At 38.7% G+C, this 21221-nt stretch overlaps 2 protein-coding genes across 8 annotated transcripts; one reads left to right on the top strand and one right to left on the bottom strand.

The window, feature by feature from the left end:
• Positions 1-377: 377 nt before the first annotated feature.
• On the top strand, positions 378-13977 carry LOC116048268 (E3 ISG15--protein ligase HERC5-like). Of its 2 annotated transcripts, none has more exons than XM_031297259.2 (23): positions 378-665; positions 1547-1697; positions 1799-1875; positions 2327-2554; positions 3958-4049; positions 4155-4282; positions 4488-4642; positions 5001-5059; positions 5658-5749; positions 5865-5924; positions 6034-6130; positions 6362-6533; positions 7048-7199; positions 8352-8471; positions 8597-8695; positions 9336-9515; positions 10214-10354; positions 10696-10862; positions 11025-11091; positions 11208-11278; positions 11650-11833; positions 12740-12842; positions 12962-13977. In XM_031297259.2, exons 1-23 carry the CDS (start codon positions 425-427, stop codon positions 13195-13197), a joined length of 3072 nt encoding a protein of 1023 aa, XP_031153119.1. In that variant the 5' UTR covers positions 378-424; the 3' UTR covers positions 13198-13977. The 2 variants fall into 2 exon arrangements, with proteins under 2 accessions (XP_031153119.1, XP_031153120.1); XM_031297260.2 differs by having other exon boundaries at positions 379-665; positions 5004-5059.
• Positions 13978-14386: 409 nt separating this feature from the next.
• On the bottom strand, positions 14387-20495 carry yif1b (Yip1 interacting factor homolog B (S. cerevisiae)). Of its 6 annotated transcripts, none has more exons than XM_031297273.2 (8): positions 20237-20495; positions 19234-19336; positions 18872-19001; positions 18666-18770; positions 18238-18374; positions 17462-17617; positions 17148-17241; positions 14387-15898 (listed from the first exon to the last, which is right to left on the bottom strand). In XM_031297273.2, the coding sequence occupies exons 1-8, from the start codon at positions 20271-20273 to the stop codon at positions 15743-15745; spliced, it is 918 nt and encodes a 305-aa protein (XP_031153133.1). In that variant the 5' UTR covers positions 20274-20495; the 3' UTR covers positions 14387-15742. The 6 variants fall into 6 exon arrangements, with proteins under 6 accessions (XP_031153133.1, XP_035857143.1, XP_031153131.1 ...); XM_036001250.1 differs by having other exon boundaries at positions 19240-19336; XM_031297271.2 differs by having other exon boundaries at positions 20228-20414.
• Positions 20496-21221: the final 726 nt, after the last annotated feature.

Genomic DNA, 21221 nt, shown 5'->3' with positions numbered 1-21221 from the left:
GCAATTTACGGCATAAGATTAAGTAACATATTTCGGTCGTACAGGTTAAACTTAAAACATCGAAAGGGACTTTTGAAAGATAGTAGAACTCTTGAAGCGCCTTGCTCTCATGATGCCTTCCTTACCTCTTGGTAACCTCGTAATTTAGAACATTTCGATCGTGCATCCTATTGGTTGTGCATTGCTTGCTTTTTGTCGAAAGTAAATGACAAATTGTACCCAGTTACAGACTTAGTTATCATGTTAGACATTTTAGGTAGATCATGTACTCAATATACTACACCCGCCATAAAAACGGTCCGCAGAAAGAGTGGTTCAAGTGCAAATTTCCGATTGTGATATTCTTCTGATACCTCCGACAGCATTTGAAGGCAGCATCAGTTGAAATAAAATGCCACCACCACAGATGCTGTAAACACATCAGATGAGTGCAGGTGGAGACATGGTGCAGCTGTACTGTTGGGGAGACAGCTCCAGTGGACAGTTCGGTCCACAGAAAGTCCTGAGTCCGGCGTCCTGGACTGTCCCCGGGGCTATAACCAACATCTGCTGCGGAGACCAGCACACTTTATTCCTCACCAGGGATGGAGGCGTTTTATCATGTGGACACAACTCACATGGACAACTTGGACGAAAGAAACGTAAAGAGGGGAAGACAGCACCAGGTAGGCAAAGGAATAGGCTAGTCGACATAGTTTTTATCTCATGACGTTTAATTGAACGCAGGCTGTTTGATTTCTTCACGAGTCTGTCAAGACAATTTCATTTAAGGAGTCAACTTTATCTTGTTTACTGATAGCCTTATTAGTTTATGGCATCCATCGAAAGCTTTGAATCACGTATTACGTAGGCTAAAAACCGAGCTAAGTTTCAGTTTCGTTTCCCTCTTGTCATTGAAGGCAACGAAAGTTAACTTTACTTTATTATGCGTTGAGTTCAAGTGAAGGTGGGAAGGTTGGTCATTTAGGTCAGTGGTGCATTCACGGTTTGGCTATATGGTCAATGTGGGGGTACATGTAGAAGTGATGCCTCACTCGGTAGCTAAACCAGAGAGCTCAACACACAGGCTGAAAAGAGGAGCAGCAGCAGTGCAGTACAACAGAAATATGATGTTTTTTGAAAGTTAAACCATGTAAACCTATTCTGGTACAACCTCTAAATAAAATTATGAACCTGAAAATGAGCATAATATGAGCACTTTAAGTAAAAGTAAAAATATTATGTTGGGTTGTTTAATCTATAACAATACAGCTTGTGTTGATCTTTTGTTTTGATGTGAAATATTCATGTGAAAAGTAGGCTAACTATAAACTAGCTGTCAAATACATTTAGTTTAGTGGAAGTATAAAGCTGCATACAATGAAAATACTCAAGTACAGTACAAGTTTCTCAAAACTGACATTAACAAAAACATTATTTGAGTAAGGTACTCAGGTATTTTACACCACTTTAAATAATTACTTGTGCTGTGCTTAGGTTTGCCTCTGTATTTGTGTGTGTGTGTGTGTGTGTGTTTGTGATTCTCTTGTCTGTCATCCTGTGTAAGGTCGTGTGGAGGGCCTGGGTGATGTGGTGTCGATAGCTTGTGGTCAGGACCACTGTCTGGCTGTCTGTGCATCTGGACAGGTGTTCTCCTGGGGGGCAGGAGAGGACGGACAGCGAGGCATTTTACCACGTCTACTGTGCAACAGACCAAGGCAAGATCTTCGTCTATGGAATATACATATGAAATTCATACTTACCACTGAAAGTCAGCAAAGCTTATTTCTTAGCTTATTATTGTTTCATTGACATGCAGTCAGGTGCCGATACCACTGCAACTACCAGTGATTCAAGTTGCTTGTGGAAACTCCCACTCCCTGGCACTGACTAAAGGTAAACCAATAAAGACACTGATTACATCTTTTTGTGTTTATATGGAACACTGCCAACTCTAGTTTCACAGATTGTAATGTTTAATTCTGTTTAATGTAGTAATGATATGTGCCAAATCCAGTTTTACCATCCCTGCAGACACGATAAAGTGCAAAGTAAATGTTCTTTAACATAGTAGGAGCTTCAAGAAGACACAGCTGCAAATAAATAGCTGGCAAATAGAGTATATTTAAGAAACAGTCAATTTATATTCCACCATTTTCGCACTGATCTAGCTAATGCAGAAGGATACAACCCCCTTATGAATACCACTTGTGTTATATGGGAAAACTAGTATGTTGAATAAGAAATATTTGCTGATTATTACATTAGATAGATCTAAAGAAAAACATATGTTTGAAATCATCTTCTGAAAATGCATATAGTACTCTTTTTTTTCTCCACTTTACAGGAGGCGATGTCTTCTCGTGGGGTTTGAACAGTCATGGTCAGTTGGGCCTAGGGAAGGAGGTGCCACGGCAGCATACACCCGTCCTGGTGTGCGCTCTGACCGGCGTCGCGGTGACTCAGGTTTCAGCCGGAGCCAGCCACTCTCTGTTCCTCACACTCCCAGGCCTGGTGTACTGCTGTGGGGCCAATAAATATGGCCAGCTGGGAGTCAACAGGGTGGATGAGAATGGTACAAATACTTTACTCTACTCAGTCACAAACTCACTTGCTCACATTTTAAAAGCAGCATATTGTCTATGCAAGTGGAGTTCATTGGTCGTTGTCAGACCAATTCTACACATGTCAATCTGCACCACCTACAGGCGAAGAGAGTAACAGCTGCTGCCATTTTAATACTTGCTTTGGCTACATTGAACACGTGACATATGCGGACCGTTGTGGATGCAAATGCAACGCAGAATGTATCTTTCTATTGGCTACACCTGCAGCACGTCTGTGTGTGTCACAGGCAAAGCAAGACAGTAAGCTTTCGTTTTGCGATTGTGTGGGATTGTTTCTTCAGTTTTTGGACGTGGCACAGTGCTGTGAAACTTGAACCTTTTTACTGAGTTTGTGTAATATGGGTAAGTTAAAAATAATAATAATAGAAACTCTCAAAACCAAACTGCCAATACGCTCATTTGCAGTCATTAGAGCTGCAGTGGGTAGAATGCAAAAAAAAGTTGAGTGAGACCTCTTCCTGCAGCTCTCCCTCTCACCTCTCTGTTGCGCGGGCAATGCATGTGCAGAACAGCCAAGAGGATCTCTCTCTCTCTCTCTCTCTCTCTCTCTCTCTCTCTCTCTCTCTCTCTCTCTCTCTCTCTCTGAAATGACGTGTGATTGGTCGAAGTCTCCCGTCACAGCTAGATTATCTAAAGCCTGAAAACAGAGCCAAGAGGATGTGCAGAAGTCTAGTTTTCTCTCTGACCACTTAAATTACAATATGCTGATAAGATATAATGATAAGATTATTATGAGATTTTTGCCCAACGACACCAAAAATAAAGTGCCTACCACAGCGTTAAAGGTGCCCTAAGTGATGTCACGCATTTTTTAAGCTACAACATTTTTTGTTACATACAGCAAACATCTCCTCACTATCCGCGAGCTGCCTGTCCCCTGAACACACTGTAAAAAAAAAAAAAAAACACAGTCTATGTAGACAGCCCAGGCTCCACAAACCACAACAAAAACAAACTGCGCCAACCTGCACCACGAAACATAACAGTGTTCCAGCCAATAACCGACACAAAGGATTAGGGGGTGGGGGTTGGGGGGTTAGTGTGCAGAAGGGATGGGGAGGGGACGGGATGAAAAGGAGGGAGGGGCAAGCTAGCCTCCGTTTTGTTTGACAATACTTCGAACGTCAACAAGAAGTGACATCACCCAACATTGCTTAGAGCGCCTTTTAAGAAAAAGAAAGAAAGACATGAACCCATTTCCCAAGAAATTTCAGAAGAGCGGAAAGTGTTAAGTGTGGGGCTATTAACCCATCAACATCCTGATTATATTTCTTTTAATTGATCAGAGCTCATTATATGTATCATCATTTTGAAATAAGCACATTTTTCCATTTAATAACATCTTTAACAGGCAGGTTCAACATCTGTATGGTACCTGCCCTCAGACCACTGGGTGTCCGCTTCATAAGCTGTGGAGAGGCACACTCTGCTGTGTTAACAAAGGTAAACAATCTTCTGCCTTATCCCAATCATTAACTATCACATGTGAAGATAATTACAGTCTAAGACGTTGCTTCTTATAATCTTGTGTGACGCTGTGATTTTTAGGATGGCAAGGTTTTCACTTTTGGAGAGGGAAGCCACGGTCAGCTGGGTCACAACTCCTCTGCTAATGAAGTGAGACCCAGGCTGGTTGACGGTCTGGACGGACCCGCCTCACAGATTTCATGTGGCAGGTAAAAAAAACTAGGAGGGTGCTTATATGAAACACTGAAACTTTGTTTTAGTTAAAGGAAGGCTTTCTTAGTTTTCGCATCATAAAATCATACTTACAACTTAAGATGCCTAATTTAAGTACTTTATTACTTTATGATATACTTTAACATTATGTTTAGTTCATCATGTTTCTCATTAAATTTACAATTGCTTCTTGTCTCCCAGATGTCACACTCTAGTTTTGTGCTCCTCTGGCCAGCTGTGGGCTTTTGGCAATGGGGCCAAAGGACAAATTGGGACTGGACGACAAGAGGACAGTAAGACTCCCACTCTGGTACAACTTCCATGGACCGCTGACGGTGCAGCAGCCATACCCAAGGGTATGTATGTATGGGTAGTGTGGTGTTTAGTAGATTTTAATGAGGCATATGGAGTGGATCTGTCTTTAATCTTTCTAACATTTCTCTCTTATACTTATATTATAATTATCTTATTATTACACTTATAATTATCCCAGGAGATGCATGTTAGACAGTAACGTGGCTGCCAAAGACTATGAGATAAAGTTTTGAGTTAAAGATGGTCCTTATTCTTGGACAGTCCCTATAAATGTTGCATATTCAGTTAACGAACATTTGAGTAATATATTGATTTGACTTGTGTTCTCTGAAAGTAGAAGATGGTGTAAAACTAGCAGATTTAAATTACATTTGTACATGTGTTTTTTTTTTGTTTAAGCAGACTTAAAAATATCAGCTGGGTGGAATACAAACTTCACTTACACTTCACCTACACAGGTAATGTGTCCACCTGTTTAAAGACTCATTGTTCTTATAGACTTTCACAGAACGATACCCATATTTTTTAAAGTAAGCACATTGGTGTAAATTGGTTTACCTGGATTTAATGTCCACTAGAGTCAAAATTGTTCAGAATAATTTAAAGTTCAAATTACTATTTTGTCACGTTCATTAATCTGGCTGGCTTTAAAGGTGCTAGGTAAGACTTATAAAACTAACTTTCTGTCATATTTGCTGAAACTGACCCTATGTTCGAGTAGAACTACATGAAGCAGGTAATTTAAAGAAAAATCCGGCTCCTCTGGCACCACCTACAGCCTGTAGTGTGATTTGCAAAAATCCACAGCTCCCTGTTCAGATGCACCAATCAGGGCCAGGGGGGGGGTGTCTAACTGTGTGTCAATCACTGCTTATGCACACGCATTCATTCTCCCTTGTGGGGGGAGGGGCTTAGGAGACCATTTTGGGCTTTAGCAGAAAGGAGGGGGGAGGGACTGAGAAGTTGTCGTTGTTTAAATTGTTTGGCTAAATCCTGGATTTTCGCAATCCTACCTACAGCACCTTTTAAAGTTAAATCTAATGTCTGTCTTTTAAGAGCCTGGACCGAGGACAGATAACTGGGCGGCTTGATGAGACAAGACTGAAAAAATGGCTGTCAATGAAACATGGCAACGCAGAGGCAAAGAGGTCCTTTTTCATGAATGTATTTATGGTTGTAACTGTGTAAATGTACATATGAAATATCAGTCTCATACGCAGCAACTACAGTGTTTGTAAGGCTGCCTCTTTGTTTATTCAACAGAGAAATATCTTTGATCTTTCTGACGAGTTCAAGTCTTGTTGCAAGTTTCACAAAGGCTGAGTGAGTCCTTTTTCGATTGTTTAGTAGCTGAATCAGTTATAATGTTAAGATTATGAGGTGATGCCATTTACTCACATTGGTACCGCCATTTTGTTTTAATGCTTTGCAGTGGGCCTCCATTAGAAGCAGATGCCTTAACTGTGGACCTGGAGGCAGCTAGCCAAGTGTTTGACCAGCTGCTAGCGATACCATGGATCAAACAATCAGTAAAGAACATAAAATAAATCATTCATTCATCACTGAGATTATTTGTTCTGTTACTTGAGACATAAATTAAATGAATGACGAAACTAGTAACATGCAGTCGTGTCCTGGCAGGCTCTCAACCTCTTTTGTGCCCATACATTTTGTACAGTAGCCACTGATTCATTTATCTACAAACAAATGCATGCACTGTGAAAAACGCCACGTGATCTCATTGATTTTTTTCCATGCAGGTAAACCTTAAAGTCCTGATTGAGTTGCTTTACGCTTCAAAAACTGCCCTAAAATCACCAGAGGTCCTCCTGATTCTGCTGACCTGTCCCCTTCTCCAAGAGGAATCTAATGTCATGAACGTGGTGTTGCCGTTGGCTGTCATCATTGCAGATCAGAATGAGAAGACTCTAAGTAAACAACCACTGCAAACTTTTTGTCACATCACATGACATGTACTGATCCTAGAGCTTAATGTGCATTATTGATAACTATCACACAATTAGACATTACATTGACTATGGCCTTGCAAAATACCTGATCAAAAGTTTATATTTCCCTCAATGTGCTAAATACTTTTCACAGAACCTATTCCAACCACAATTTTTTTATGTACTGGATACAACTATAATAATAATAATAATAATAATAATAATAATAATAATAATAATAATAATAATAATAATAATAACTTTATTTGTATAGCACCTTTAAAAACAACAGCTTACAAAGTGCTTTAACAGAAGGAACAAAAGCATAAACAAAACATAAATATACACAGCACATCAATACACATACCTAGATGTATAACTATACACAGTCATTATTAGATAAAACAGTTCTGCTCTTTAATAACTTGAGAAAATATTCACTTGATATGTGACGTATAAGTCAACAGTGAATATATGGTGTTTTTTTTGTTCTGTAGGACGCTGGTGGTCTTCCCTGACACCCTCCATACTAATGAAGCACATCTTGGTGTTCAGAAAGGCCCTGGCCTTCATGCTAAGAAATGGCCTCTTGACAACTCATAACCCAGGAGTCAAATACCTGCTGGAAGTCCTCAAGCTACTCTACAAAGTCAGTGCTGTTTTTAATTTTTTATTTCAATCATCGGTGGGTTTAGTGTAAGATCTATTGTGCTTTATGAATTTGGGATCAAAGATGAAAGGCAATCATTTATCCTTGGAATAGGCTCATAAATACAGATTTTAACCCTGATCCATATTTGCTGCGTATCGACCCAAAGTTCAAGGGACTTTCCTTCCTTCAGCTCATGATCTGCTGTTCCCCCCCTGTGGTCTAAAGACTCGTTAAGATTAGGCAAATTGATCCGCTGAAGTAGGAAAAAGTTATGCAGGTCAACACACTCAGCCTGCAGTTCACTGTGCCTTCCCATTTGATCTAAAAACATGAAAAATAATTAAACCTTAAGTTTGTCTCACTGTGACGACATTTACTGCACGTTGGATGCTATGAATGAAATGCAGAGGAAAATTAACTAAGAGTGTGTGTCTCTACAGAATATCATCTGTTGCGTGTTTGATGGTTATTTCTTTGTTTCAGAACTTACCGAAATAATCAGAAAATAACATTTTAATTCTCTCATTCACTGACTTTCTAACTGCACCGCTACGCTATCTCACTCTCCCAGCTCAGCTCAGTGCTGTGCTCATCTTGCCCGTGGATCTCTCTTTTTTAAAATGAGTCAGGAAGTTGTCCGCAAAGCCTAACTTTACTTTTAATGTTATCAACAAATACAAATGTTCTCCACCGTCATAAAATGGTCATAAATCAATAGACTACTTTCTTGTTATATAAATGTACACGAGTAGCAGCAGCGCTGTGTGTGTTTGACCAATCAGCAACGGTCATCCCTGCAAACCCCACCCGAAGATTCCTGTACTAAAAAACAAAAAACAAAAAAACTCTGATTAGAGTTTTTGGGGTGGTAAAATAACGTTCTCTGACTAATCTAAAAAATAAAATAAAAAACTAATCTGAAAAAATTTAATTAAATTGCTGCTGTAGCACTGAAATTTCCCAATTTGGGATCAATAAAGTATATCTAATCGTATCTATACAGACCTGCAGAAACACTGTGAAACAGAATTAGTTCCTGAAAATGTTCTTAGTTCCGGGGGAAAGTTCCTGCGGTTGAAAAGTGGCTATTTAGATTGAAAATAATCTTTTTTGTGTTTAACTTTTTTTGTATTGTATATTCTTTCACAGGCAAACAAAGCTGGAAAGTCCTACAAAGTCCCACTCAACACCTTTTACGTAGAGGAAATCAGCAGTAGTGTGCTGCCAGTTGCGGACGTCAGTCTTTGGTGGCAATTTTCTAAAGTGGAGGTAAAACCATGTAGTACAGTATGTCCTTTTGTCCTGAATCCTTTTAGTTTCCGGTTGGACTCTTTATTACTAAAAAAATTCTTGTTTTTGGTAAATCATTAATTATTATATATTTTTCCGATAAGGATGACGTCAACACACCCACCATTTTCTGCCGCTACCCATTCCTGTTCACTCTGGTTCAGAAGGTGGCAGTCTTTAACACCTTTGCACAAATAGTGAAGGTACAGTATGTATAAAAGTGGATCATTTGTAAACTTTTTACTGAAAGTCTACTTTAATGCTGCATAATATGTATGGCTGCAATTCTTTTATCTTTTTTATTTGAGCATTTATTTTAATGAATATATGTCATGTACTTAGGACTGGGTATCTTTTTCACTGCCGATACCGGTACCAATACCGCAAATTCAATACCGGTTCTTTTCCCGGTACAAATTTGATAAAATCCATTAAAAAAAAAACAAACAAAAAAAAAAACAAATTAATTACAACATTACATATTACTGTACAAACCTTTTTTTTTTAACCACCTTTACACCTATGTGACACACAGTGGAGTCAAGCCTCTCAAAAAACCACACAACACGACGTGTAATGTTAGACAGCCAATCACCAGCATGATTAGATCTTGATACAAGCATGCTGCATGCTTATTGGCTCACTGATGCTGATGAGATTTCCTACCTGGTATTGAAATTCGGCGTTGAATGACGAGGCATTTTTTGACACTCAATACTATGGAGGCAATTTGGTCAGTGTCTAAAAATCGTAGTTCTGTACCCAGCCCTACACTGTATAATTATATTAAAATTGCTTTCCATCTGTAAGATTTCTTAATAAAGTAGGTTTTTGTACTTTCAGGGAGCGGAATGTCTAGCTTATCAACTAGCTTTGGAGTGTCCTGATGGGTTGTGGACAAATCCCCCAGACTCTGCCCTGGCACCGGTGTTCCAGCTAACTCTGAGACGAACTCACCTGGTGGAGGACACCTTCAGACAGCTCGGTGCAGCCGACCACTGCGCCTTCAAAAGGGAGCTGTTGGTAAACCACCGTCAAATCTTTGCCAGCTTTAGTGTTCTGAAGCAAAATTTTGAAGCTTTTGTCTTCTTATTACTTAATTCCAGAGGAAGTGAAGGGCTACTCCAGCGATTTAGTTTTGCATTGCCATAAAGTTGTGGGACTCACAGAAGACAAAAAAAATGTCGAAATTGTAGCAGACAAAGGCCAATATATTTACAGATTTAGTTCCTGGTATGGGTACACTTCAACAACACTGAATCCTCAGCTTCCCACAATGCCACTTAATAGCATCTTGTCCATTGCCTCATGACTTCCCTTGACTTTATGTGTAAAATCGATTAAGTACACCTTGAACAAAATGTCAAGTATAGTAAAAGAATTTCACACAACAAATATTCCATGACACAACGGCCTGGAAACATGCCAATGCTAATTAGAAAAGTTTATTTTATTGTAATGAGATTAGTTAAATGTAGAATTTTATTGACTAAAGTTTATAATTTGGCCTCTGATTGTAGCAACTAGAGGACTGTGTAAATGTAAGCTGTCAGAATTAGTAATTATACATTTGGAAGTGTCTGCTTGATGAAATCACTTAACAAAACCATGTGTTACAAGCACAGGAAGTCCTGCGTGGATATTTATTATTTTAAGGTGATAGTAATTCAGTTTGTGTTCAAGGACACTTATTAAAAACAGTATAATTCTATCCTTCCTAGGTGCAATTTGTGGACAACAGGAAGGTGATGGATGTCAACAAAAGGGATTTCTTCCTGCATGTGTTTGATGAGCTGCTAGCTCCTGAGTCGTCAATGTTCATGTACAACGAAAACAAGACTCTGGCCTGGTTCCCTCCCAGGGTAAGACCAGATAGTTCAAGAGAAACCTATGTATTAAATACTTGCATATACTAATCCTTTTGTTTTTTTTTAAACATTAAACAAATCTGTTGACTTGATTGAATTGGCTACACAATACTTTTAAAACATTTATGAATGTAATATATAAGTGAGCTGATTACTATAAAATAAAAAAAGGATCAATGTACAATGTACTAACCCTAACCCTACTTTTATCTGATGTCTGATGTTTTACATTTTAGAAGTTAGAGACACATATACTGTACATTTGACCTAATTATCCTGTGAAACGGTTATTAAATGGCACCAAATCCTAATCATGTTTGTCGTCAACCAAATAGCCAAAAGTGGAGGAAAGGACTTACTTCCTTTTTGGCGTTCTGTGTGGCCTGGCTCTCTACAACCACAACATTGTCCACATGCCCTTTCCACTGGTTCTCTTCAAGAAGCTGCTTAGAGTCAAGCCCTCACTGGATGACATGAAGGAGTTTGAACCTGTCATTGGAGAGTAAGATTTGAAAAAATATATTTTTGTTGCGATTTTTGTTGTATTGCTGTTTCAATCTACAGCAATTCTTGATTAAAACGTGCATAACTGCAGAAAGTCATATGGTCTGTTTGGGAGAGATTACATCGAGGTCATAGTTGTGTATATTCGCTGTGTCTTCAGGTCTTGGCGGTGCATGTTGGAGGACTACACTCCTGATGTAGTCGAAAAAATGGAGACTACTTTCACTGTAGGTCTACTAAATCCCAGTCAGAATGACTGGCAGTGTTATTTCATACATGGACTCTGTTGCCTACACATGTTGCTGCAATATTCCAATCTGACTGTAATTGCCATTCATTACAGGGGACCTGGGGTGGTGAGGATGTTGAGCTCGATCCGACAGAAACTGGAAAACTTGTCACAGCGTCGAACAAGTATGTTTATACAGAATTTACAAGAATGGCTGTATGTAAGCATCACAGCAGCACAGATTTGGAGGCTCACAACCTGTAAACATGCATTACATTTCTGTCAGTCTGTTTCTCTAATATCCTCCCAGATATCTTGCAATTTGGGAATGCATACTGTTGAGATAAAACTGTCGTCCAAAAGAGGGCAGTGCGACAATACTTTTCTGCCATTCAAGATTTAGTGTGGAGTTGCTCTATACACTATATATTACTGTATTAAAGGAACATTTATGTAAACAGAGCTTTGCTGTGGTGATGTAAGGGACGATCGCTGGACGATGTCAGCACTCAGTTGAAGCTACTTGTACATTGTATAAAGTTATTTTTCTTAATAGAAAAGAGTTCGTAGACGCCTTTGTCAACTATGCCTTCAACAAATCAGTGGAGGGAGTGTTCGAAGCGTTCAAGAAAGGGTTCTTCAAGGTGTGTGACATGGACGTGGTGGAGTTCTTCCAGCCCGAGGAGTTGCAAGCAGTGACGGTGGGCCAAGAAAACTACGACTGGGAGGTGTTCAAGGAGGTCTGCTGAAAAGAGCTTTTGACTTTTGAATCTTAAAGAGAGTCAGAAATGTAGATTAAATATAGACTTTTTAAAATGAATAACAAATTTAGATATTCTGAATTTTGTATTACCTTGCATTATATCATATATAATTTTAAACAAGAATACAGTATTAAGATGCCGCAAACAAGATTAAAAGATCAGTTTAGACTGTATGTTCCATCACTCCCGACAGTTTGCCAATGCACACCATATGTTTGATGGTCAGAGACTTGGAATTTGAGTCAAGTTATGTTGTGAACTATTTTTAAGACTTTTTTTAAAAATAGTTCCTAGAGGTTTGTGTGTCCAAGTGCTTGTGGGGAAGTCACCCAAAGCTTTAGCTACCAAACAGCAACACATTTCAAATTTGATCTCTTGACTGCAACAATTCAGTGTTTTGACATCGTTTTGGAGTTTCCCACAATCACCCGAACACACTAACAAGAAGAGATTTAAAGTTCCTGCACAAAAAGTGCATCAGTACACAATTTAACTTTAGCCAAACAATGAAAAAGAATGACTTAGTCTTGACTAGTTTGCTGATGGATTATCTTTTTAAAGCAATACTGTAACATAACATACTGTTAGATAGAGTCAGTGTTGGAAGAATGGGGTCACAAGCCACAAAGATTGGGAACCACAGGTTAAATCTTTGACAATGTACTGTATTTAATAAGCTTTTTTATGTAATATCTTAATTTCAAAAGTAGCTAGTAACTATAGTTGTCACATGTCTGCTGTGGAGTAAAAAGTAGACTCTTTCCCTTTTTGTGGAGTAAAAGTGGCATAACAGTGAAATATTCAAGTAAAGTACAAGTACATTAAAATTGAACTTAAGTACAGTAGTATGTAGTAAATGTACTTATTTACTTTCCACAACAGAACACAGTTTATGAAGGAGACTACCATGATCAGCATCCAACCATCGTGACCTTCTGGGAGGTGTTTGAGAAACTGACGGCAGAGGAAAAGAAAAAGTTCCTTCGTAAGTATTATAATTATGCTTATTTTCATTTATCAAGTTTGACTTTACAGTGGAAAGAAGTAGTTTAGTATTCAATAAAATCTTATTTAATCAATTTAAGATGCTGTTTTTGTCGGCAGTGTTCCTCACAGGCTGCGACCGTGTACCCTTCCTGGGTATGGAGAGCATCAAGATGAGAGTTGCCGTCTTGCCCGATGCCACCGAGATCCATTTGCCAGAATCCCTCACCTGCCATTGTCTGCTATTGCTGCCCATCTACCAGAGATACCCAGTCGAGAGGACAATGCAGACCAGGCTTCTTCAGGCTATTAATCACAACAGAGGCTTCTGGAAGGAAGTGGACACTACAGAATGAATGAGTATGTAGTTTGGGGCTTTTTTGTCTCTAGTCTGCCAAATGTAATGCTTTCCTCTTCTATTCATGTCGTAAAGTAAGTTCTAACATGGGATCCATAGTAATATTATGAAGGTATGACTTAACAGCAGCCCATGTGCTGTCATTTAGTAGTTTGAGAAACAGTAATGCATGCATTTGTTTTTTTTATTTTCCTTTGTTGATGGTTGATGTCACCTGCACATGTTAAATGTTGAAGTCTTTTAAGATAATGTTTTTTTTGACAAGGGTCTCATGTCAAATCTTATATTGATGAAGCAGACTGCGCTGCTAGAGTTATTTGTCACAAAGAGTTTTCCACATATTCATTCAGCTTTGGCGAGTCGCTAACAAAAATATGCACAGGTAGGAAAGATTTAAAGGAAAGAAATAAATCGGGACACAACACATCACATACAGGACCCTTAAGTGGATACAAAAATCTTTCTCCACTTCAGTAAATATCAAGTCTGCAGTTGTCAGGCCACTGCCATTGCTTTCAGTGACTGCCACACCTCTGCATAGGTCAACTCTAGTATGTTAACCACACGTGATATGATAACCTCACTTTTTTGACACTTTACTCATGACATTGTAGCATTAAGTACTAATTCTGTTCATGGTATATAAGCTTAAATCTTATGTAAATGTTATGTTTGTGTGACAAAACAAGAAAAGCTATAGTAAAATGTGTGTAAATCAGGACATTTAAGGTACCCTTTGTACCTTAACAACCTACTAAATAAATGTCTTCCTCTTCAATACTGGCTTGCAGTTTATTATGTTTAAAATTAAGTAATTTAATATGTTTTTAATGTTTTTAGTAAACCACAGGCCAACTATCAAAACACAATCTTCTAATATCCGACAGGGCCTGGTTATTTCATTTCCTAGTGGACTGTGTTAAATTGGCATTACCTTTTTAGAAGATACCATTCATGATTTTGTGGTTAATATCCACAAATTAAAAAGTGCAAACATTTAGCTTAAAAACAAAGGTCCATAGAGGAAGGATAAAAAACATATTAGTTCTCAAAGATTCATACCTCCTTTCCCTCCATAACTGGTTGATTGATGTCATTTCCTGTAATATAAATTTAGCTAAAATAGTTTGTGATAAAAGAAATTCACATCTGAGAAAAACAAATTGAGCACATAAAAACAACTCCACTTCAGCAGCTCCATCAGTCAGACTTTATTTATCAGTCGTCATATCATTTCAGTGGCTTGACTCGATAGGTGGCTTACAGCCTACTTTGACAGTCAGAGATGGGATCCATTCATGATTAATCCTGAAATAAATGTTTAAATTACCTGCTACATGTATATAAGGAATGAGTCATTCGTTGTAATTTAAGAAATCCTATTTAAATGAGCACTTTGGCAAAATATTTGGAAGGTTTTATTGGCACCTCAGTTAACGGAGGTTAGTGTTTTAGCATTTATCAATAATCATACATTTCATCTGAGGGAAATGCGAAAAAAAAAATCCAGATTTTTGAATAGTTTCCTGAATTAATTTAAGTGAATGTGAATCCTACCCTGGTTTGAGTCAACATTGGCTACATAAAAAACAGCTGAGGCATGAGATGATTTACAAGCACAAGAAAGTATTTAACGTTAAAATATTTCAAGTATTTCAGAGACTAAAACAATTTTCACAGAACAGACCATCTCTTCCATTCCTTTATTCCATCCGACTTTAAATATGAAAAGCAGTAAATAATTTACTTTGTATTTAAAAGGATATCAAAGTCAACTCAACATTTCACTGTGAGGTCTACGCCCTGATGACGTGGCTTACACACAGTTGATATTTCTATTCAAGAGTTGTCAGGCAGCAAAGAACATGTATCAAAGCACATACAAAAAGATGAAACTGATAAAACAGAGGTGGTACTGCAGCCACACTAACACACCAGTTAGATAACCCTTGTTTCCACATCCGATGATGACAGAACACGTATTTCTCTCAGCCATGAAATAAACATGAGCACCAGGGAAAAGGTCATTCTAGTCAAACATCCAAACCAGTTAAATCACCTTAAAACCTGAATTTGACTACTTTCTCGTCATTAAATGGACGGTTTGTGTGAGGTTAGTTTGCTTTCTTAGTCGGCTCAGAAAATTCACATGAGATATCAGACCAGAGCAACATCTGCAATAATAATTTTTCTATACACAAACATATACATAAATATTCCTAAAAACATAATTAACCAATAATTACAAAGTATAGAAAAACAACTTAAAGCCGTTTGCTCTTGCTACACATTTTTGAAGACATTACATGAAAAAAAAGACAGAAAAAAAAGGCAAAACTAATGACTCGGGGCTGTGCTGTGAGAGAGAAGGCAGTAATGCCTCAGTTCCTCTCCTAATCGTCTTGTAGCATGTGTTGTTTTGCTAGTCTTGTGAGTGTGTACTTTTGTCTTTATGACTGGGAAGTGATGGGATATTTTCCAGACTACTATGGCTGTTGTGTTTCATCAAAGTCCAGCTTCTTTTGTGTGTGTGTGTGTGTGTTTTATCTGATGAGGTGGTAGGTGAGCCAGTACATGAAGATGGGTTGTGCTGCTGCTATAGACATGGTGAGGTACATCCTCAGCTGGTTTTTGGCTCCTCTCACCAGCCTTCCCTCCGCCGCCGCCTCAGATAACAGCTTCAGACGCAGCGTGCGGATCTGAAGAGAGATCCGTTAAAAATATTCTTTAATCAACCATTAAACAAATGACCTGAACGCATGACCTGTGACACGCAATCAAACACCAGCCCTGCCATAGCATCCATCTTTGTGTAGGCCGTAATGTTCAGATTTTGGTGACATTGTGGGAAATGTGTTAAATACATTGTGTCTTTTAGCATTGAGGTCATAGTTAGAAAATAGAAACATGTCTTGATCGGATATAGGGCAGTACAACACCTTTAAAACTATGACCTCAGTGATAAACATAAATCAATCTACACATTTCCTACAATGTCACCAAAAAGTTAACCTTATAAACTTTGTATAGGTAGAAGTTATGACTGTATTGCATTAGATTGCCAAGGTATACCTAATAAAATGGTTACTGTTTGTATAGGTATGTGTGACAAGGGTGGAGATGGGGGTCATAAGGGTATTAGTAGAGTAAAATAGTAAGATGAAGAAATGTGAGAGGGTGTGCAATTACAGCATGGCTTGTCTTGTGTGTATTCATGTCTTAGCTTGACATCAGTTACAGGTATGGGGAAGGCTTTACTTATTTATTTGCATAAGATGTTGAGATGTGTCTGCAGACGGGGGCAGAAAGCTGACCGGAGTACTGCAGAGAGCTATGATGAGGGAAAGCGAGGACAAGGTTGAAGAAAAAATATCCAGAATGCCAAGAAGGGAACACGCTTTCCAGAATATACAGTATATAATTCGATGCAGTGCCAAGGCATTAATATAGTAAGTTTGTGCAGAAGTCATCGGTCCTCAATTATTTGTAAATAGGAAATCTGTCTATTAAAGTGCTCGTATTATGCTCATTTTCAGGTTCATAATTATATTTAGAGGTTGTAACAGAATAGGTTTATGTGGTTTAATTTTCAGAAAACATCATTTTTGTTGTACTTCACATTGCTGCAGCTCCTCTTTTCACCCTGTGTGTTGAACTCTCTGTTTTAGCTACAGAGTGAGGCATCTCACGAGCATTATAACGTGTTACAAAGTGACGCACGTTCGTCACGGAAGTAAAGGCTGGACTACAATAGAGCTGTTTGTGAACAGTGTTTTCTCTGGAAGTCCCTTTGGGGTGGACTTTGGGCTTTTTCACTTTGTAAACCTATAACATGCACAAAAAGATGTATAACACAATAAAGGAAAGGGGAAAAGCCAAAAAGCATAATATGAGCACTTTAAGATCAATAATTTAAACTCTCAAGAGTTAGTAGATGTTGCTACTCACCATAAAGACAAAGATGGCAACACAACACCAAAGCAGAGAGAGATAGTATGCCGGCCTCCCAAATAACAGGCCTGCTACGACCCCTACAATCATCCTGAGGAAATAAGACACACACAGTCAAAGGTAGTCATATCCACAGAGCCTTATAGTGTTACACTAAGAACATTTAAGACATGTTTTGTTCTGAGCATAGTTTAAGGAAAATAAAAAAAAAAAGAATAAACAACAAGAAATACAAGTGATGAGAGTAGGTGAGAGGCAGTAGAGGGTGAGTTGGTGATGAAAATGTGAACATAGAAAGATGCTGTACATACCCAACGTATTTGTAGCCAGAAAAGGCCAGCAGGTCTATGGTCGTGAGGTCAGTATTTACGGTCACAAGATAGAGCGACAGCAGGACCGCCAGGACTTCCATGATCAGCCACACAAACGCTGAGCTGGCCTGAACTCCCAGCAGCTCCGGAGAAAACCTAAAGGGTCACAAAATGATACAGTCTCTATGTATGTATATTGTGAACTCATTACATCAGTGCATCATTACCTTTGATCAAGCTGCAATTAAGTTTTTGTTTTTAAAGGTTCTCTTTGAGCCTTAGTATATATAACCATTCCATATTTAGTACAATTTCAATCCACAATCATTGTTATTATTTTGCAAAAACACAGAAGTTAAATGAGTGCAACACTGTAATTAATCCATCCAGAGGTTGTTTTCGTTGTAAGATGTTGCTGTCCTATTAGCTTACAGAAGTTTTAAGTGTTTTGTGGTTGCTGTTGTTGCTCTGTGGGTATGGTTAGAATGAAGAGCTATCCATAGAATGAAGCCGGCAAAAACTAAGACAATGCCTTGGTGGGAAAAAAAAAAACAAACTAGAATTCACAATAAATTAACATGTGGTTATGTGGGAAGACATAAATAAGTCTGCTACCTAGCTGTTAATGATCATTGCTTATAAAGAATAAGAACAAAATGGAACAAAAAAACAACAACAAATGAACATCAACACAATAGATTACTGCCCAAACTACTTTTCCAAACTGGTATCACGTTGATAAAAACATGTATGTATGTATGTATGTATGTATGTACTTGTTCTGTGTGCCGAGGGCCAGTCCAGCCACCAGGATGTATGTTATGAAGCCCATGGCGGGAATGTAGAGATCCGGGGCGTTCACATCAAAGCGTGGAGCCACAGGAGTGTCCTGCTGGTAGCTCACCTCCCAGTTCTACAACACACACATGATCACACACTTCCTAAGTCCTTACTGACTAAATTTCCAGAGGAAAGCATGTAGTATAGTAGCATCGATTCCTGTGTACTGTTTAGTCTGGATTACTTTTTCAATCAATTTAAACTACAACAGGTATTTTGTCTCAACTCGGAGAATAAGAAAAGCCTCAGAGGCCTACAGAGAAAAAAAATCGACATATTTTCACATGCACAGGATTACCTCTACCTATGCAACATGGCAGACATAACAGAATAACTACTATTTAGCTGGTGTGAGCAGACTTACCTCGTGCATGTAAGGGAATACTAGAAGGCCCAGCTTCTTCCCCACGTACACTGTGTCCACAGCAAAGTAATATTTCAGCTTAGAAATTGGGATGAACCTGTCCAGCTGAAACAAGCAAGCACACAGACAAACACACATGCATTATTCACCCCCTTTTGCATCCTTTCTGGTAAGCAATCATTTAAGGTATTATTAATGACTCTTACATTCTTGTCTACCATTTCCCTTCCCTGGGACGCCAGTGAGCTGCCATATGCCATGGCCAGGTTAGACATGGGGTCTGACAGGATAGACTGGCCAGGAAATCCTGCTGCTTGAGGCCCGGCCTGCTGGTTACTGCCAAAATTACACAAGAAAATGTACCAACTGAAAGAACATAATGGATGTGTCGGCTAAAAAAAACACAAACATAGTCAATTTTTTATTTTTGAGGGCATGATCTGATTGATTGACAAAGGGCGCCTGATTTTTCCTTGATGCAACATAGGACACAAACATACAAAATGCAATAACACAATATGTATTCACAACAGTTTAACATCTAGCCTATCTTCAGTCTGGTCCCCACCTGTACCCCGTCTGTGGTCCAGATGCAGCTCCACTCGTATCCTCAAACAGCTGGCTGCCTTCTGAACCATCCACCAAACTAGTCCTTAGACGCATATTAGGCTCTGGATGAAAAGAGAGAGAGTGGTTTGAGAAACAGATATGTCAAACAAAGCAGTAGATCTACATAGAAACTGTGTAGAAAGTTAGTAATGCAAGCAAATGCAACAGTAGCAAATTACAGGAAATCTGAGAAACCAGCATGCATCAGTTTGTATAACAGTTGGTATTGTAACAACATCATGGTGCGCCTTTGCTGTGGTGCTCACCGGTCGGCCTGATTGTGGAAAACTGAGAATTCAAGCACACAACTGAATAATCGTTTCATTGGTATGTTTGAATCGTCTGAACAGCGTGCTTTGGGGAGGCTCGTTTAAATTTTGGTGATGCACAGATATCTGTTTCGAGATACTCCTTAGGGACTTGAGGTAACGGTAAATCAAATGTATTGGCTAGCCTCATTACTAGCTAATTATCAGACATTCTTCTTTAGGAAGAGTAAAAAAAAACAAGCCCCAAAGTCCAGATTGAAGCTTGGAAACGGAGGTGTCGCTTACAAAAGCACAAACAATGTAGCTTAATATAGCACTACATTTCGCATTAAACAATCTGTAAACACCAAAAAACACCCCACAGTCATTGCACAGACACTTCCACCACACAAAAGAGACACAAGCTTTCGCTACTTATTCCCCTCTATTTAGCTAATGTCTTCCACAATGACAAACGTTAGACGGTGGTGGACTGAAGTTTAACGTTTTGGTGTCTGTGCTTTTACAAGTTATCTAGCTAGCTAACAGTAAGTCGTTAGCCTCAACCGGCTCAAAACAGTGACAGCATCTTTCAGCTCCGTTTACGTTGGATTCCAGAAAGCTAGCAAGTACAAAATGTACACATGCAGCCATTCGCTAATTAGCTAATAACTAAAGGCTGATTTGATCGATACAATCACGTACGTAACTTACGCTGTCTGAATCCACTTTGAGTTGCAGTATAATCCATTTGGACTAACTTGATGGTAGCAGTAGCAGTCAGTTGACCAACTCGACTGAGATACAGTTGCTATAGTTAGCAAAAGCCGCACAGGGAAGTTGGAGTCATTCATAAATTTTACACGGAAGTAAACGCTTTCTTCTTTTTTGATTTAATGACGGGTTACAAATCAACGTGAAAGGTGAATACCGCCACCTACTGGATCGAAGTGTCCTGGGGTCCATCCTGTCATGAGGATACCAAGGTTAAATAAAGCCTCTCTTACCTTGTTTGTCCTTTATCTCCAACAACCTTGTAACGTGTAACTTCACTTTCTACCCATTTCTTCTTAAATGTGTCTCTTTCTACCTTAAACTTTTTACGTCTCATCAGCACATGGTCAACGTTTTCTTTACCACTACAAAACTCACATTTATCTGACACTTTGCTTTTCACAATGGTGTAAATATCTAAGTAAATTTACTCAAGTAGTGTTCTTAAACATTTTTAAATGTGTGGAAAATGGAAATATTCCACTACATTATAGACACAGTACTAGTCTACTATACTATGACTTTTGCGACATGCTAAACTATGACCTATTTATCACTTTTTTCGAAATACTAAACTGTAACTTTATAACTTTTTTTCGACATACTAAACTATGACTTTTTTCGACATAAAATACTTTGACTTTTTAGGCATTTTAGGCCTTTATTTGATTGGACAGTTTTCAATGTACTTTATTAGTTGGCACTGCTCCAACTAGCACCAGCAAGTAGGCACTGCAGACTATGACACTTGGTTTGATCCCCAATGCGGCCTGGCCCTTTTTGTGGGGTGTTGGATGTTCTTCCAGACTTTCCTTGACATAGGCCTACTATACAATGACTTTTTATGTTTTTTTTCCAACATACTATGCTATAACTGTTTTAATTGTACTTTATTTGGAGGCTGGGCCATTTTGTGTGGAAGTTG

The sequence above is a fragment of the Sander lucioperca genome, chromosome 5 (assembly GCF_008315115.2).
Source record: "Sander lucioperca isolate FBNREF2018 chromosome 5, SLUC_FBN_1.2, whole genome shotgun sequence".
Classification (NCBI taxonomy): domain Eukaryota; kingdom Metazoa; phylum Chordata; class Actinopteri; order Perciformes; family Percidae; genus Sander; species Sander lucioperca.
The sequence above is the reverse complement of the archived record's forward strand: the minus strand, read 5'-3'. Positions and strand labels throughout refer to the sequence as shown.

Bases quoted from the DNA above. Each gene is read 5' to 3' on its own strand.
- LOC116048268 (XM_031297259.2), top strand. From the start codon at position 425: ATGAGTGCAGGTGGAGACATGGTGCAGCTGTACTGTTGGGGAGACAGC. The intron at 11,279-11,649 runs GTATGTTTATAC...TTTTCTTAATAG, and splicing joins CTTGTCACAGCGTCGAACAA to AAAAGAGTTCGTAGACGCCT. The intron at 12,843-12,961 runs GTAAGTATTATA...TTTTGTCGGCAG, and splicing joins GGAAAAGAAAAAGTTCCTTC to TGTTCCTCACAGGCTGCGAC.
- yif1b (XM_031297271.2), bottom strand. From the start codon at position 20,273: ATGGATTATACTGCAACTCAAAGTGGATTCAGACAGCGTAAGTTAC. The intron at 19,337-20,227 runs GTACGTGATTGT...CTTTTCATCCAG, and splicing joins ATTCAGACAGCGTAAGTTAC to AGCCTAATATGCGTCTAAGG. The intron at 19,002-19,233 runs GTGGGGACCAGA...TAATTTTGGCAG, and splicing joins GGACCACAGACGGGGTACAG to TAACCAGCAGGCCGGGCCTC.